This window comes from Medicago truncatula, chromosome 7, assembly GCF_003473485.1.
Source record: "Medicago truncatula cultivar Jemalong A17 chromosome 7, MtrunA17r5.0-ANR, whole genome shotgun sequence".
NCBI lineage: Eukaryota > Viridiplantae > Streptophyta > Magnoliopsida > Fabales > Fabaceae > Medicago > Medicago truncatula.
Genome location: NC_053048.1, coordinates 12,538,748 through 12,555,029, shown reverse-complemented (window position 1 = coordinate 12,555,029; position 16,282 = coordinate 12,538,748). Strand labels below are relative to the sequence as shown.

Here is a 16,282-nt window from a genome sequence, read left to right as displayed (position 1 = left end):
TATATTGTGTAAATGGGATAAGTAAAAGGTATCTTTAAACAAGTAAAAGTAAAAATTAAACCTAATTTTTTTTTTTTAATTTTTCCTTTCCTAGAAGCTTACCAAATAATGATAAAAAAAGGTAATACTTTCGTATGTAGTATTAGTAGGATTTCGTAGATAGAGACAAAGTAACACAATTGAGATTTGAGACAACAAAATATATCTAATGATTTAGAGCTAAAAGGGCTAATTTAGGCTTCTTGGTTATTTGATTGACTTCGATGTTCTTGCTTTTTTGACGTATCAACTGAAGTTGATTGTGGTGTGGTATTTAAATTATGTTTACAAAGAAGAGTTTTATTTTGATCTTAATCTATATATTATCACTTATTATGTGAAGTCTTAAAATACAAGCTACTCAAGGTGTTTCCACATGGGTAGATATGCTTAATAAACTACATTACGCTTGCACATGGAGTGATAATTAATGCATTTGTATCCATCTAAATTTGGAAAACACACAAGTGATAAAATTTAAGTGATGTGACTAAATTATTTTTCGTTTAAATTTTATCATGTCAATATGCCCAAATAAAATTTATCTAAAGTTGTGCCTATTCAAGAGAGAGTTGCTCCTATATGTCTTCTTAGGGCAAAAGACCATGTGTATATAATCTAACCCAGGCAACGCCTCGTATCTACAATAATATGATAATAAATGAAAATCAATAATATATTTAACATTTTAACCTGTTTTATATATACGACATTGGAGGGAGTAATATCCTGGGTTTTTTTTACTCCGCAAAATCCTGTTAGGAACCCGGAATATCCTATCATATCCACACTTTGAAAATGAAAAGAAAAAAATGAAGGCGATTTTTGTGAATACCCATTAGATTTGAGTCTACGTTGCCACAAATGCAAAACTCACTACACAATGCTAAACATAGTCAACTGAATACCGGAAAAAGAAAAACTTTTTTCTGCAGGAATTTAGGAATAATGGGATGGCTTCACCGGTATGACCACCTCCAATCTTCATTACCTACATCCTCTTCTTCATCATTGTCATCGCCTACACCTTGACCTTCGTAATCATCAAAATCCTCATCATACAATGGATCATCCACATCAGAAGTAACACCTTTAGCAAAACAACGAAGTTCATCATCCACATCCTCGTCATCATCTGACAATTCTTTACTAGATCCGCTGTGCTTGCTTTCTTCTGAGTCACACTCAGAACCTTCTTCATCTTCTGAAATCTCGTCCGGATAATCATTCATTGGATTGTCTTCGGCTACAAGTGACACGTGTAAACGAGTTTCCAGTCAATAGTGATCTACATTAAGGGTAAAGATGAGCAAAGACAGGGAAATACCATTAGAGTCATCAGTTTCATAATCTGAATTGTCAAGGCCATCAAAATAATCCTCTTCTTCAACTTGAACTCTGAGTCGACGATACACAATAGTGTCAGTAGCAAGAATAAGAAACCATATTAAACATGTATAGACAAAATACTCACAGTGGATAAGAATGGGAAGAATCCTCTTCAACGATCGTCTCATCCGTTACAGTGTAGAGGTCATAAACATAGTCCTCTATATATTCTATCAAAAAAAGGTAACAGTTTATAAACAAGAGAATATAGGTCAGCAACAACAATAATTTCAAATCATTTATTGCAAGTGTTGATAACAATACAACATCAATAAAATGCCCCCAACATAACTCAAATATACTTTTCTTTATTGACCCAGAGAATATTAAAATAAAATAAGTGCAACTTGAGGAAAAGGTAGCAAGATCAGTAGTGTTTTAATGGTAGTTTGCAACTAAACAACAACCTTGTTTGGAGTGAGCACTTATATCATCTTCAATCTCCGCAGCAGCATTAGGAATAACCTCTCTTAGCAAAGGGAGGAAACTAGACAAAAGTTTTTGATCCTCCAAGGACATATCTCTGCATTAATCACATGTTAAGTTTATTTTCTGTGACAATAAATAATAACCCTCCTTATTTATATAGCAACAGGTGTAAGTAATTAAATCGAAAATAAATATTTCCATATTTATTGAAGATATTTGCATTAATTCAAATCTTAAATAACTATCTTTTCATCAAGAGTTTTTAACATATTTGCATTATTTCAAATCTTAAATAATTCTGTTTTCATCAATTGTTCAAGCCCACGCACACTGATATAGATTCAAAAAAATTAGGTCAAGATAAATTTCTTGTCCTTTGTATGTGTAACAAATATTCTTCCGTATCAAGTCAACGCCCATATTTCCCACAAAGTTTGTGAAGAACAACACCAAAATGATTGAAGTGTCTAGAGTACATATTGGTCACCATCAAGAACTTCTTCAGTGTCACTTTGGTAGGGAAAACAATGATCCTTTGAGGTATGGTGCATTATCATCAAATGTGTCATTTCAGTTTCCTCAACAACAAGTGATGATGATCAATGACAACAACAACAATAGCACTATTGTCGGTGGCTCTGATTTTGATCCTTTCATTGGAAACACGTGAGTTAGGTGGTTTCGGAGCCTTGGCTGGTTTGTGGCTAATAATCACTATGGATTTGGATCTCTAGTTTCTCTTGTTAGAAACCATCTTGAGACCTCTAACGACCTCTCTTCAATGATCTTCATTCTCAATCTTTTGATCTTTGCAGCCTATATATATATATATATAGGACATATCAAGTGAGAGGAGTAATTTAAATGAGAGGATGAGATGAATTAATCTGAACCATTGGATCAAAATCAACGCTTCATATTTAATTGCTCTTTAAAAAGGATCATGCACTACAACCTCTATTTTTCATCTTCTCCACTCTCGCCTACCCTCATCTCCTTCTGCTTCTACATTTTTTCCTCTCATCAATGTCAAAAAATTAAATTTAGAATCACCTTCTGCATTTATCTCTAGTGTGTTACTGTTGCAACTTCTTTCAATTTTGACTTTTTCAATTGTTGGGCTTCGATGAATTTGTCAAGTTTTTCTCCTTCTTCTTCTGTTACGTTTCATGTTTCTCAAAACTAATTGAATTTTCCTATAGCCAAATCCCAACTATGGTTTTTTATTTTTATTTTATTAATTGATAATTGAATAACAATTTAACTATCAAAAGACCATTTGTAAAAATAAAAAAAACGATTGGAAGACGAAGCCTATGAAAATCTTGTCAGATTGCCATGGATGTACACCAGACCACCATAAAAGAAATGAAACGTAAATTAAAATTAAAATTCGAAAACAAAAAAATGGGTCGGATGGTTACGATGTTGGTGATAGAGAAGTTTTTGTTTGGATCAACTTTTGAAATTAAAATCATGAGAAGACTTGTGAAATTAAAACCATGAGAAGAAGAAGAAACACAGAAAGAGTAGAAATTAATCGTGAGACAAAGTGGGGAAGGGGAAAGATGGAGGTTACAATACATGATCATTTTTAAAGACCAATTAAATCTGAAGCGTTGATTTTGATCCAATGATCCAGATTAATTTCTCTCATCCTCTCATTTAAGTTACTCCTCTCACTTGATATGCCCTCTATATATATATAGGCATTAAATGCTATGAAATGAAGTGAAACACATTGAAATACCTTGATCTTTGTTGCTCAAGGTATTTCAATGTGTTTCACTTCATTTCATAGCATTGTCATGCCTATATATTTATATATATTGATACAGGCATGCAAAGGTCAAAAGATTGAGAATGAAGATCTGGAACTAAAGAGGTCTTTAGAGGGTTTCTAAAGAGCGAAACTAGAGATCCAAATTCATGGTAATTATTAGGCACAAACCAATCAGAAACAACATTAGAACAAGTTCCAAAACTACCAAACTCACTTTTGTTACCGATGAAAGGACCAAAACCATAACCATCAACAACAGTGCTATTGTTGCTGTTGTCATTGATCATCCTCACTTGTTGTTGAGGAAACTAAAATGACCCATTGTTGATAATGGCCCCATATCTCAAAGGAACATTGTTTTCACTACCAAAGTGATTGAAGTTGTTGATGATGATGATCAGTGTGAACTCACTCCAGTAGCTTCAGCCATTTTGGTGGTGTTGTTCTTCTTCAGACTTCGTGGGAAATATAGGTGGATTGACACCGAATAATGATACTTATACAGAGAGGAGAGAATAAATTATCATGAGCTAAGTTTTTTTGGATCTATAAGGGTGTGCGTGAGCTTGAAAGATTTGATGATAAGTGGGTTATTTATTTAAGATTTTAATTAAATGAACATGTCTTCAATAAATAAGGAAAGAGATATCATGAATTCTGTTTTTGATATTTATTTACTATATAAACACTTGCTCATGTTGCTAGTAATCATAGTGAGGTCCACATACAAAGATACCAAACAATCTTTGATAGAAAAACTTACTCTTGTTGCACCTGATTAACTTTTTCTTCAGAGTCAACACGAACAATGTCATAGAACTGACATATTTCTTGTAATGCGTTTTCATCAGCTGTCCCCTTGTTTACTTTTCTGCTCTTCCATATTTGCTCAAAACGAGCATCTTTAGCTGAAGACTGCGAAAAAGAATAAGGCATAAAAATATGTTACAAGTAAACTTATCGAAATTACTTCAATATTCAAATATTACTCCCTCCGTCTCATTATGAGTATCATAATAGCTTATTTCACTGAATTATATATTTGACTGATTTCAAATCAATAAAACAACTCAGTGACAAAATCAATTGTAAAAAGTCTAAAAAGTGATAATAATAAAAAATTGGAAAAACACACTTAAATGAGAAGAAAACTTGGTCTAAATTGTATGTCTAAATGCATTCCCTAAAGTTCAATGTCACACATTGGCATAGCTTCTGTCAGTGTATTAATAATAATAACAAGCATGGAAAAAACTAGTGTCGATATATTAATAAACCTAATCTTTTTTCTTTTTGACAGGTGATCTTATTATAATTATAAAAGCAACCATTAATGAAAAATTGTATGTCTAAATGCATTGCCTAAAGTTAACTGTATGTCACACATTAGCGTAGCGTCTGTGCATGTATCAATTATAATAAGCGTGGAAAAACCCAAGTGTCGATATAAAATAAACAATCTTATAATGATAAAAGTGGTCATTTGCAAAAAGTAACAGTGCTCCTCCTTTTTTAACTAAAACTAAAAACTGCTATAACTTTTTTAGTTATTCTTTTTTAGTTTCCAAAACCTACAAACGCAAACTAGTTTTCAAAACTGCTATTTGTCAAATGGTTTACATAACAAATTTTGTAGTTTTTAATATTTTTAAAATCTAAAACATTTTTTGAGCTCAAACGTCCCAAGGGTTTGTCTTGACAAAGGAAAAGATGCGCTTCTAAATGTTAAGTGATTACGTGAACTTATATTATCTAATAACCATAGATACAATTTTAGTTGTTTTTGAAAAGAACTTGGAATAATGAAGATTTGAAATAGAAGATGACTGAAACTAGACGAGCAACAAATTTTCCAATACATTGAGTACTTTAATTTGATATCAAGGTAAATGTCATTGAAAGCAACACAGAAAATCAAATGGAATAGAATTCTAACAACAACAACCAAGCCTTTTACCACTAAGTGAGGTCAGCTACATGTACGCCATAGCGTTCTATCATACACAATTCTAAAGCACAACTAAAAAAAAAACAAAAAAGGAATAATTCCAAAACTAAACATAGCATCAGACAGAACTTCAGTCTGGGGACTGTAAGGTGAAAGTAGTATATTCGGATATAAGCAAACAAAGCATGCAAGGGCATGTCTGAAAGTATACGGAAGAGACTACAACACAATCTCTAATAGGATGAAGAGCCAAGTATATATTGGCATCCTTAAAGAAAGACTTTTAGTAAGTATCCAAACAAATGTGCATGCATAAATAAAAGAAATACACAAGGGCGTGTGACAAACCTCTTTTTCTTGTTTAGCTTTAAAGAAGAGCTGATCTTGCTTCTGTGGACATCAAAAATAGGAAATGATGAAAGAAAACACGGTTAGAAATGTAAAACATGTTTGTGAAAAAACAATTGAAATTGAAAAGAAGATACATTCATGGCTTTGAGCAAGCCATATGCACATGTGACTGTGTTGCAGACAGAGTCTGCACACGCAGAAAAAGGAAGGGGAAATAAGTCAAGTAGAGAGGCCTTACATTAACATTTCTGAAGAAGTTCTTCCTTTCCTCAACTTTTGACTTAGATTCAGAAGCACTTCTGGAAGCAGGTTCCTTTAAAACAGTCAATCAACAAGGTTTAAATGTATTCATTTTGTCTAAACATGGTGAAATAATGACTACAACTTGCTACCCATTGAGAAGAGCGAAACAAAATGTTATAAATGGAGAACACATTGGCATTGAGATGGGAGAGTATTAATTCAAAAACAAACACATGACAACAATCGTATATCATATGGAGAACGAATTGTTCACCATCATCTTAGATGGGATACTAACCACAAATGATTGCACAATATCTAAAGTGACCTCGGAGCTGCTTATTGTCTCCACATGTTGCACCAAAACCTTCTTGTTATGAATTTCCACTAAAAAAGGAAGGGAGCAATTATATTGTGAGTCAGGCAATATTAAACACATGCAAAAGAAGAAGAAAAAACAGCAGTTTTCAGCTCAATTATATGTGTCATTTGACAACCTTGTTTTTGTTAACATCTTGATAGTTATTTTTGCATTTGCAAATACATAAAAATGTTAATTGTCAAAAGAAATTATGACATTAAAAAAATAATGAAATAAACTATCAAATCTTTTAGCAGTTGAAATTAATAGAAATGTTTAAATATGTTCAAGCAAAAACGCTTTGTTCTCTACCATATCTCAAAAGTATGGCTTCTTGCTAAGATACTTCTTGTATGCACCGAGTAATCAGAAAGTCATTGTCTTTTAATAGGTCTCAAGTAATCCACCAAAAAGGGATAGCACGCTCGATGATAAGTGGGAAGAGGGGATAAGGTCTGGAAAGGGAAGAAATAGGTCCCTCAAAGTATCTATATTGTCTTTAGCATTATCTTTCATTCTATTTTTCTTCTATGTATACATGCTTCTATTCCAAAGCTGGTGTCCATGGATATCAGTATAAGTGATAATCCATAGAGTGATTATTCAATAAATTAAAGTTATGATTCCCAGCTTTAAACAGTCTCCTCTGTCTGAACTCTGAACTGAACAATAATGGCAGTTGCTACCCCGACCTGAGGAGGGCTGGCTTTGATCAGATTATTCGAGGAGAAGCAGGGGAATGTCATGTTGGTTTTGTGAGTGATATTGGATGTATAACTAATCCTCATAAAGGTTAGTGGATATTTAAAAGATTTTGATCATTTTTTACAATAACAATTCTGCTAGCATATTCGAGTGTGAGGCCATAAACCCGATTCACTCAATCCAGTTCAGCCAGCATTATTATAGTGCAAATTTAATAATCACTGAAATTGGCAATAACTGATGGGTTAATACCTCAAAATAGCAGCATATGTAATTTGGGGACAATGTTTAAAAATAGCATATAAAATAAAAACACGCATTTAACCCCATAGTTAGATTTTCATAATTAGCCTTTACCATGTTACGAAAATATTGCTCAATTTAGGCAAGGTTTGAAAATAACCCCTCTATAAGGCTAATATATGAACAATCCAAAATTACAGGGATGTTTTTTATTTTATTTTACCAGCCCAAATTACAGGGGCTATTTAAGGTATTAACCCTAGCAGTAAATGTGACACATAAAGCCCTATGTGCCATCGACACCTATGAATCACGGACACTCCTCATATTAGGCATGTCCCAGAGTCGAACACATGACACGACACATAATTCCACTGAATTATGTGATTTTCTCAAATTATTAGCAGTGGCCGGCGTGTCGGTGTCCGTGTTGTGTCTGTATCCGTGCTTCATAGATTGAAGCAGACAAGGACGCCACGATGCTAACATAATAGTTTGAGAAAATGAATGATATGAATGCAATGACAGGTGTTTATGAAATAAAAACCAGAAACATAGGTTTAGCCGTTAAAAACCCTAAATTTAGATGTAAAAGATACCTTGTTGAGAAGAAGAAGAAGAATCGGAGATTGATAAATTTCCGAAATCGAAAAAAGGACGCTTGAATGGTCTCTCGTTGATTTCCAACCCTAAATTGAGATGCACAAACCAGAATCAGAATGAGAATGAGAAAAAATGAAAAGAAACAGAGTGATGAAAAAGAAGAAAGGAGAGTTATGTTACAGAAAGCATCGAGTGGAGAATGAGAGGGTTTTCGTTTAACCCTAACGACAACAGGCTTCGATGGAGCCGGAAGCGGAGCCGGAGAGGAAGAACTTTCCGCCATGTTAGGTTTTTGATTAGGGTGCAAATAAGCTTAGGACAAGTTAGGTTTTATAGTTTAACGTGGTAAAAAATGATTAATTAGTTTTATTTTTTGTGGTGGCCGGAGCTCTACCCCAACTTTAAATATTTTATTCATTGTCCATACTAATCGAATTAAGCTTACGATCACAAATGATTAATTAGTTTTTTTTTTTTTTTATGGTGGTAGGGATTTGTACATGGACCTTGTATACATTATGCATTGTCCTCACCAACTGAGTTAAGCTCGCTCTTTAATTCTAACAAAATCAAACAAGTTTTTTTATGAAAAAATCGTACTTTTTAGTTTCTGTACAAAATTTCTCAGCATTTTTTTAGTTATAAAATTTTGGTCAACAATTTTGGTAATTGAAAATGTTAAAAAAATGTTACAATGATTAAAAAACTGCAACTTTACCTTTTGGAAGTTAAAAATAAAATTTTGAGTATTTATAGAATCAAAAATATATTTAACCTTAATTTTTTTAAGATCTAGTATATTTTACAAATTATAGGACAACATATTTTCAAGGTAATAAAAATCGGGCCAGATTGATCGATTGAATTGGCGATCAGATATGTGTCTAGTCTGATTGCCCTTAAAAACCATTGTATATTAGAATAAGAAAATTAACTGGAAAATCAGTTGAAAATCAAGATCGACTAATTACATAAGTCAGATCGAACTTGCTTTACTTAAAAGAACGGAAAAAAATGACGTAGTTGCAGCCTTGAAGGAATAGAATGAAGAAGGGAATTGTGTTTTTGAGAGACAAAATTTACTCTGTGAATTGATATGCAACAACAATGCAAGTCTGCTATATAAATGGAAAGATTATATCAATTGTAATAGGCTTAGGGTTCTATTTGTAAAAGCTTTTACTTTTTGTATTTTATGCTCTTCTCACACGTTCTATTTTTTTTCTTTCTCAGATACCATTTGTTTGAATTGTATAATTTGAACTTTTTTTTAGGGGTTTTCGGATTATATAATTTGAAACATTGTTTTGCCCAAAATTTCATAACAATTGTGGCATATGTTATTATGATTTTAGGGTATTATGATTATGATTATGATTATGATAACATAATAGAGGATGACGAAAAAAAAAATGTAAAGAGATAGACATGATAAAAATTACATTAATTGATCAATATATTACATTAACATAATGTTTATAACAAGAAATTATTAGATATCTAAGACCATCTACAACAGAGCACCTTAAATTTGGTGTTTACATTAAATTTGTATGTCCACATCACTCATTTTACCGTAATACTTAATGAGCACCAATTTTCTCCAATCCAGCACCTTAAAAGAAATTATTAAATAAGTCCAACAAATAATTTTATATCATTACATTTCAACAAAATTTATTCATTTTATTAAGATTTATTAAATGAGATCCATGAAAAATGAAGAGAGAGGGTGCTTTCATAGCCACCCTTCTTGATAGACACTCATGTCTTATACTCCACAATGGAGGTGCCTATTTAATGTGGTGTTAAATAGGTAAAGCACCCACCATTGAGGATGGTCTAAAGTCAAATATGCTTGTAGAAACATACTAACCAACTTCACCGCACTTACACCATAGAACGAGAGAAAGATTATAATTTTTGAAATTTAGAAGTAAAATGTGATTTCTTATAATTATTATAATTCAGAACAATCCATAAAATTAACAAACAAAACAAAATTGATTTTGAACAAAATAGAAAATTAGATGAGATTTGGGGATTTAGGGATTAAATTCGGGATTTAGAGATTTGAGATTTAATTTGGAGATATTGATTTTTGATTTAGCAACTAAAGTGACATTTTATACTTTCACCTTAGTCCTTGTAACGGGAGTGGTTATGGTGCATAAGGAAATCTTTATGCACAGTGCATAATTGCTTCGTACACCCCAACCCATTCTCTCATACACCCCCAAGCACATCTCTATTTTCTATTTCTATTTTAACTTTTCTGTCCAAAACCAAACATTGCCAAAATTCAACATCGATGTCCATCAAAATTCAACAATTGCTTCACAATATCACAATTCAACGTCATTGTGCATCAAACTTGTTATCGTTGTGTCCACTCCCACCGTCATCATCACCGTCGCTGTGTCCATTCCAAACTTTCTATTGCTCAAAACCACCGTCGTTGAGGAAGAAATCATCATCATCATCATCACCATCACCGAAATCATCATCACCATTCCAAACTTTCTCGTTGTGTTCATCATCATCATCACCGTCACCGAAATCATCATTCACCATCACAGAGTTGATCACCATTCAACATCACGGGAAGCATCATCATCACCATTCAAACGAAAAAAACAGAAAAATGATGAAAACAAAACAGGTTCGAACTTATCATATATAATTTCTTCCTCAAATATCTTGTGCTTTCAAGTAATTACAATTAGTTTTGAAAGTGTATCTGTTAGTTGGAAATGGTTTTGTTTAGTTTGGAAAGTAATTGCATCTGTGTTTTAATTTCGAATTGGGGAAAATCAACTCAAATAAATAGTTTAAAAATTGTATATGTTAGTTGGAAATGGTTTCAGAGTGTTGATTTGGTTCAATGACAGTCACAAATGTCCTTATATACCTAATTTGTTTAATTTCAAATTTGGTGATTTGTAGATTCGGTGAATACCCAAGATCTGAAAAAGCTAGTTGATAATTCATTATAACTAGCTTATCAAAGACTATGAAGTATTTGAAAACTAAGAGTGTCTTTGGTCCTCATATAGATCATTCATTATCCATTGGGATGTTTTGTGTAGAATAGTTTGTTAATGGATTAGGACCAGGGGATTAGTAGTTTTATGATCATAAGACATTTGGTTGATATACCATTGCATACAAGAGAATTGAACTGGTTTACTTGGTTGCTAGTTTAAATCAATTGTAGTTTTCCTCATTTCATTTATCCTTGCTTTTGTTTTCTTTCTTTTTTCTGTTGTTACAACATATTGCTAAAAGTGACATGATAAAGACAAATAAGCATCAACAACACTCTACAAAATTTGGACAAAGTAGTTTGATGTGTTAAAGATTTTTGGGGATGACATTGTTGAATGTTGAATAGTTTTGTTACATAGTGTAATCAATGAAGTATCGATTGATTTGTATTAAGGTTTGATGCAGCCTGCGCAAGCTCTGCCTCTGTTAAGGTTTCTTTAGGCTGATTTGGTGCAAAAGTTTTATGTGGTTCTCTTGTATGAGGTGAATTCCAAAGGGTATGAGTTAGATGAGAGGAGGAGGGAACAAGTAAGAATGGGGGCGGGAGAAACAGGGGAGGGAAAAGTTTTATGTGGTTTTGTTTAGTTTGGAAAGTAATTGCATCTGTTTAATTGACAGTTTAATTTCCAATAGTTTAAAAATTGTATATATTAGTTGGAAATGCTAGTTTCTAGTGTTACTAGATGATTTGACCATCTTTCCTTTGTTGGTTAACTTGAACTTGTTTAATATGATGCTAGTTTTGAATCATGCATGGTAGAATATTATCAATGAAAATATAGCTTAGGTATCTCATATATTTGGTTTAAAATCGTCAACACTTTCCTTCAAGATTCTAGTGTACATTGATTAACAATCGTATTTGTTGATGATCATGTATCTATCAAAAATATAGCTTACGTATCTTTTAGATTTGGTATCCAGTGGATTCATTCATTCATGGTTTTTTATGCCAAAACCATTTTGCTTGGGAAATGGTTTCTGTTTTGTTTAAAAATTATTCCAAAATCATTAGATGTATTTAATGGTTTTCTTTGATCCAGCAGGTGAAAAAAACTAAGGACTTACAACCATTGCCATCATTCAGTTTTGAACTGACACAATTGGAGGAGGAGCAAAGGAATGTCACTGCTTTATCATCCGGTGGTGATAAAAATAAGGAAAAAGCTTTTGATGATAATGATGATGATGATGAAGAAGATGAGATTGATGGCAAAAGCCTTGATGATTCAGTGAGGAAAGCATGCAATATGGGTCTTTCCTTTATACAGGAAACAATCTTGAAGTGGCTAGAGTTTTTTTATGTGTTCCAAGCTTCGATGCAGGGTAAGAAATGAATATATATATATATATATATATATATATATATATATATATATATATATGATGTGTTTTAATGGCCAGAGTTTCTGCTGATTGATTGTTTGACTTATATGGTGTTAATTATTTCACTGATGAAATAGATCATGACGCCAACACTAATTGGGAATTCGGGTAGTCATTATGTATGTTTTGTTGTGAACCTCAAGAGCCAAAAATTACAATTCACGAACAACTTGATCGGATAATCACAATGCATTTCCAGTTTAGCACATTTAAGTGGGAAACATCAAGGGTGCATACTCAAACTGATAAAGACAGTTGTGGAGTCTTTTGCATGAAGTTTCTTGCTGAATGGGAGGGTGACAATACCCAAATGGAATCTTTCAAAGATTGGTCCAAAATAAGAAAGCATGGAAAGAATGGCAAGATTGCAAAAATTGTGGATTTGATAATTGGAATCTGTTCCACAATATTAAGCGACTCAAGCAATTTCAAAAGAAACTATGTGGAGAAGGCAACAACTTCATACTATGAAGAAATGCTTCAAAAGCTAGCACACCCAAAATGATATGTAACCTTTGATTAAGGGCTAGATTAGTTTTAATGTTTTTTTTATTGAGTTTGTAAAAAGATGTTGATGAATTTCTCGATTTGTATGAAGTTTATGATGAATTTCTGGATATGTTCTTGAATCAATTAAATTTTTAGATGTTCTTTCCAGTTTATGATTTCAGTTAATGATCTTTCTTAGGAAGTCAAAGTTGATTCATGAAGTTCTTTGCAATCTTGTATAACTCCTCATTTGTTCTCTATGATGTCTGAATTTTGATGAATTGAAACAAACTTAGGGATATGGATTACTGAAACCATAAGTATGGTTTCAGTAATCATTACAAAGTATTGCATGTGAAACCAAGATAATTGTGTAATGGTTTTAAATAATGATTAAGATGTTATACACTGAAATTATTACCGAAACCATAAGTATGGTTTAATGGTTTTGACAGTATTGTATGTGAAACCAAGATAATTGTGTAATGGTTTTAAATAATGATTAAGATGTTATACACTGAAATTATTACTGAAACCATAAGTATGGTTTAATGATTTTGACAGTATTGTATGTGAAACCAAGATAATTGTGTAATGGTTTTAAATAATGATTAAGATGTTATACACTGAAATTATTACTGAAACCATAAGTATGATTTAATGGTTTTGACAGTCTTCAATGTGAAACCAAAATAATTGTCTAATGGTTTTATAATAAAACAAAAGAACAAATGTGATAAACATTTAAATAATTATTCCCTAACTATAGTACACACTTATATAACATTTAAAACAATTATCAAATGTGAATTAATCAAACCCTAATCCATAATGACTATTACTGAAACCATAAGTATGGTTTAATGGTTTTGATAGTGTTTTATGTGAAACCAACATAATTGTCTAATGGTTTTAAATAATGGTTTGAAATTATTATTGAAACCATAACTATGGTTTAATGGTTTTGACAGTATTGTATGTGAAATCAAGATAATTGTATAATGGTTTTAAATAATAATTAAGATGTTATACACTGAAATTATTACTGAAACCATAAGTATGATTTAATGGTTTTGACGGTATTGTATGTGAAACCAAGATAATTGTGTAATGGTTTTAAATAATGATTAAGATGTTATACACTGAAATTATTACTGAAACCATAAGTATGGTTTAATGGTTTTGACAGTCTTCAATGTGAAACCAAAATAATTGTCTAATGGTTTTGTAATAAAACAAAAGAACAAATGTGATAAACATTGAAACCATTATTCCCTAACTATAGTACACACTTATATAACATTTAAAACAATTATCAAATGTGAATTAATCAAAACCTAATCCATAATGATTATTACTGAAACTATAAGTATGGTTTAATGGTTTTGATAGTGTTCTATGTGAAACCAACATAATTGTCTAATGGTTTTGTAACAAACTATAATCATTAATATGTAACAACAAAGAATGTGAAATGTATAATTTCCAATAGATCATATCAAAATATTCCCAATAAACTCTAGTACAATCTTATAACATAAAAACAATCAATTAGTGACCACTTTTTTTTTTTTAAAAGCCTCATTATCTCTCTTTTGTTTCTTCAGATTTATAAGGAATTTCTGCATTTCTCTAGCTTTTTCATAATCACTATTAAGTCGCTTCTTTGACTTAATTGGATTTGGTATTTCTTTGAACTTTGGTGCATTGGACTTCACCCCAACAGATGGTTCACCGCCAGCAACTGCTTTTGAAGACTTAGATGGCGTCACGGAAGAAACTTCTCTGCCATGTGTCATGAGCAAAGCCCATGAAAAACACCTGGAAAAATATTCAGAATTGAACTCAACAACGCACTAGCCTGGTCTGTATATATCGTCTGTGGTTTCTTATTGCACATACACTTCAAGAATGTTGTAAACAACCAATCAAAAGTAAATGTTGTCTCATCATACAGTAGCGCAACACCAAATAAAACACTCTTACGATGATTGTCAAAACCAATAAAGGCAGCTGAAATGTAAATGAACTAAATCAGAACAAAATACAACATATATATAAATTACATTAAATAATGAAAGCAATCACTAATTTAAGCTATATACCTAGAGATCTCTTAAACTACAGACTGGGACACATATGACACACACACCTAGACCAAGCAAGCAAACAAGTAGTAACGTTGGTTTGATAAATACAAAGAAGGACAATGATTAAATTTTTAGAATCAAATAAGATATGTGAACACAGAGAGGCACATGTCATATACATTCTTAGGTAGGAGCAGCAGCAGCAGTTTTGAAAGTAAAAACAAAAACAAAAATGAATCCAACCAAAGACAGGGATGATTGAGTTATAGAGTGGGCACAGTGCAATTGGAAGCAATAGATGAATGAGAATATTTAACAGACATAAGCCGGCCACTAAGGATTAGCTAGAGCATCTATGGTGACAATTGTACAATGTATTTACATTATATAGATTATTCCTTATTATGCCATGAGAAATAGAGATACACTAATGACTTAAAATCTGTCCTGATAAAAGGAAACTAAGTAACAAATCTGCAGCAAGGTACAAAGAACTAAAACTTATTCCTAATTTCATGGCATAATTTTTTTTCTTTTGTTCTTAATTTCATGTCAAGTGGAATTGTAAATTCCAGAATATTGAACTCCATTGCTACTAATAAAAAAATTAAACAGAGTAGATGACTCTTTTTTCCCTAACTATTTTATATGGTTGATACCTAAAACTAAACAAATCTTAAAAACACCCAATTCAAAATTCAAGCTACAAAAAAAAAGTACAATTGTATCTTCATCAAATCTAACAAACAACTGAACCTCAATAAGAACACCCAAGTTGACCAAAAATACAAGGGTCAAGGGTCAGTTGAGCTTACACTTCTGAAGGCACTTTTCTTGAGAAACCATTTCCAAACAATACAAGGGTCTGCAAGTTATGAAGGTTCACAATTTCTGTCCCAAGTTGTCCCAAGAGAAATGACATTATGATTAGTCACATTAAACACCAACCCATGAGCATGGAGTTGAATCAGAGGCATTCCAGGTGGATTTGATAAAAGGAGGAATAAAAGTCCAGTGTGTCATGAATGACAACAGTATCAACCCATTAGAGGTAAGAGTCAAACCACTATGCAAGAAGGAAATAATCAACAGGAGTGTAATGAATTTACTGCTACGACTAGTTCTAATCATTTGGACAAGGTTTGTAGGCTGCAACTTGGAACAGAACAAATACT

General features: G+C 32.1%; 1 protein-coding gene across 2 annotated transcripts; it reads right to left on the bottom strand.

Annotated features, from left to right (window-relative positions):
• Positions 1-701: 701 nt before the first annotated feature.
• On the bottom strand, positions 702-8,436 carry LOC25497936 (RNA-directed DNA methylation 4). Of its 2 annotated transcripts, none has more exons than XM_013592669.3 (10): positions 8,275-8,436; positions 8,091-8,180; positions 6,481-6,569; positions 6,178-6,252; positions 5,937-5,978; positions 4,404-4,555; positions 1,836-1,951; positions 1,514-1,598; positions 1,367-1,437; positions 702-1,285 (listed from the first exon to the last, which is right to left on the bottom strand). In XM_013592669.3, the coding sequence occupies exons 1-10, from the start codon at positions 8,375-8,377 to the stop codon at positions 999-1,001; spliced, it is 1,110 nt and encodes a 369-aa protein (XP_013448123.1). In that variant the 5' UTR covers positions 8,378-8,436; the 3' UTR covers positions 702-998. The 2 variants fall into 2 exon arrangements, with proteins under 2 accessions (XP_013448123.1, XP_024625151.1); XM_024769383.2 differs by having other exon boundaries at positions 1,514-1,589.
• Between the last annotated feature and the right edge of the window lie 7,846 nt (positions 8,437-16,282).

Excerpts from the sequence above, each read along its gene's own strand:
- LOC25497936 (XM_013592669.3), bottom strand. The coding sequence starts at position 8,377 with ATGGCGGAAAGTTCTTCCTCTCCGGCTCCGCTTCCGGCTCCATCGAAG. Across the intron at positions 6,253-6,480 it reads ATATTGTGCAATCATTTGTG|GAACCTGCTTCCAGAAGTGC; the intron begins GTTAGTATCCCA and ends ACTGTTTTAAAG. Across the intron at positions 1,952-4,403 it reads GTTAATCAGGTGCAACAAGA|AGATATGTCCTTGGAGGATC; the intron begins GTAAGTTTTTCT and ends TGATTAATGCAG.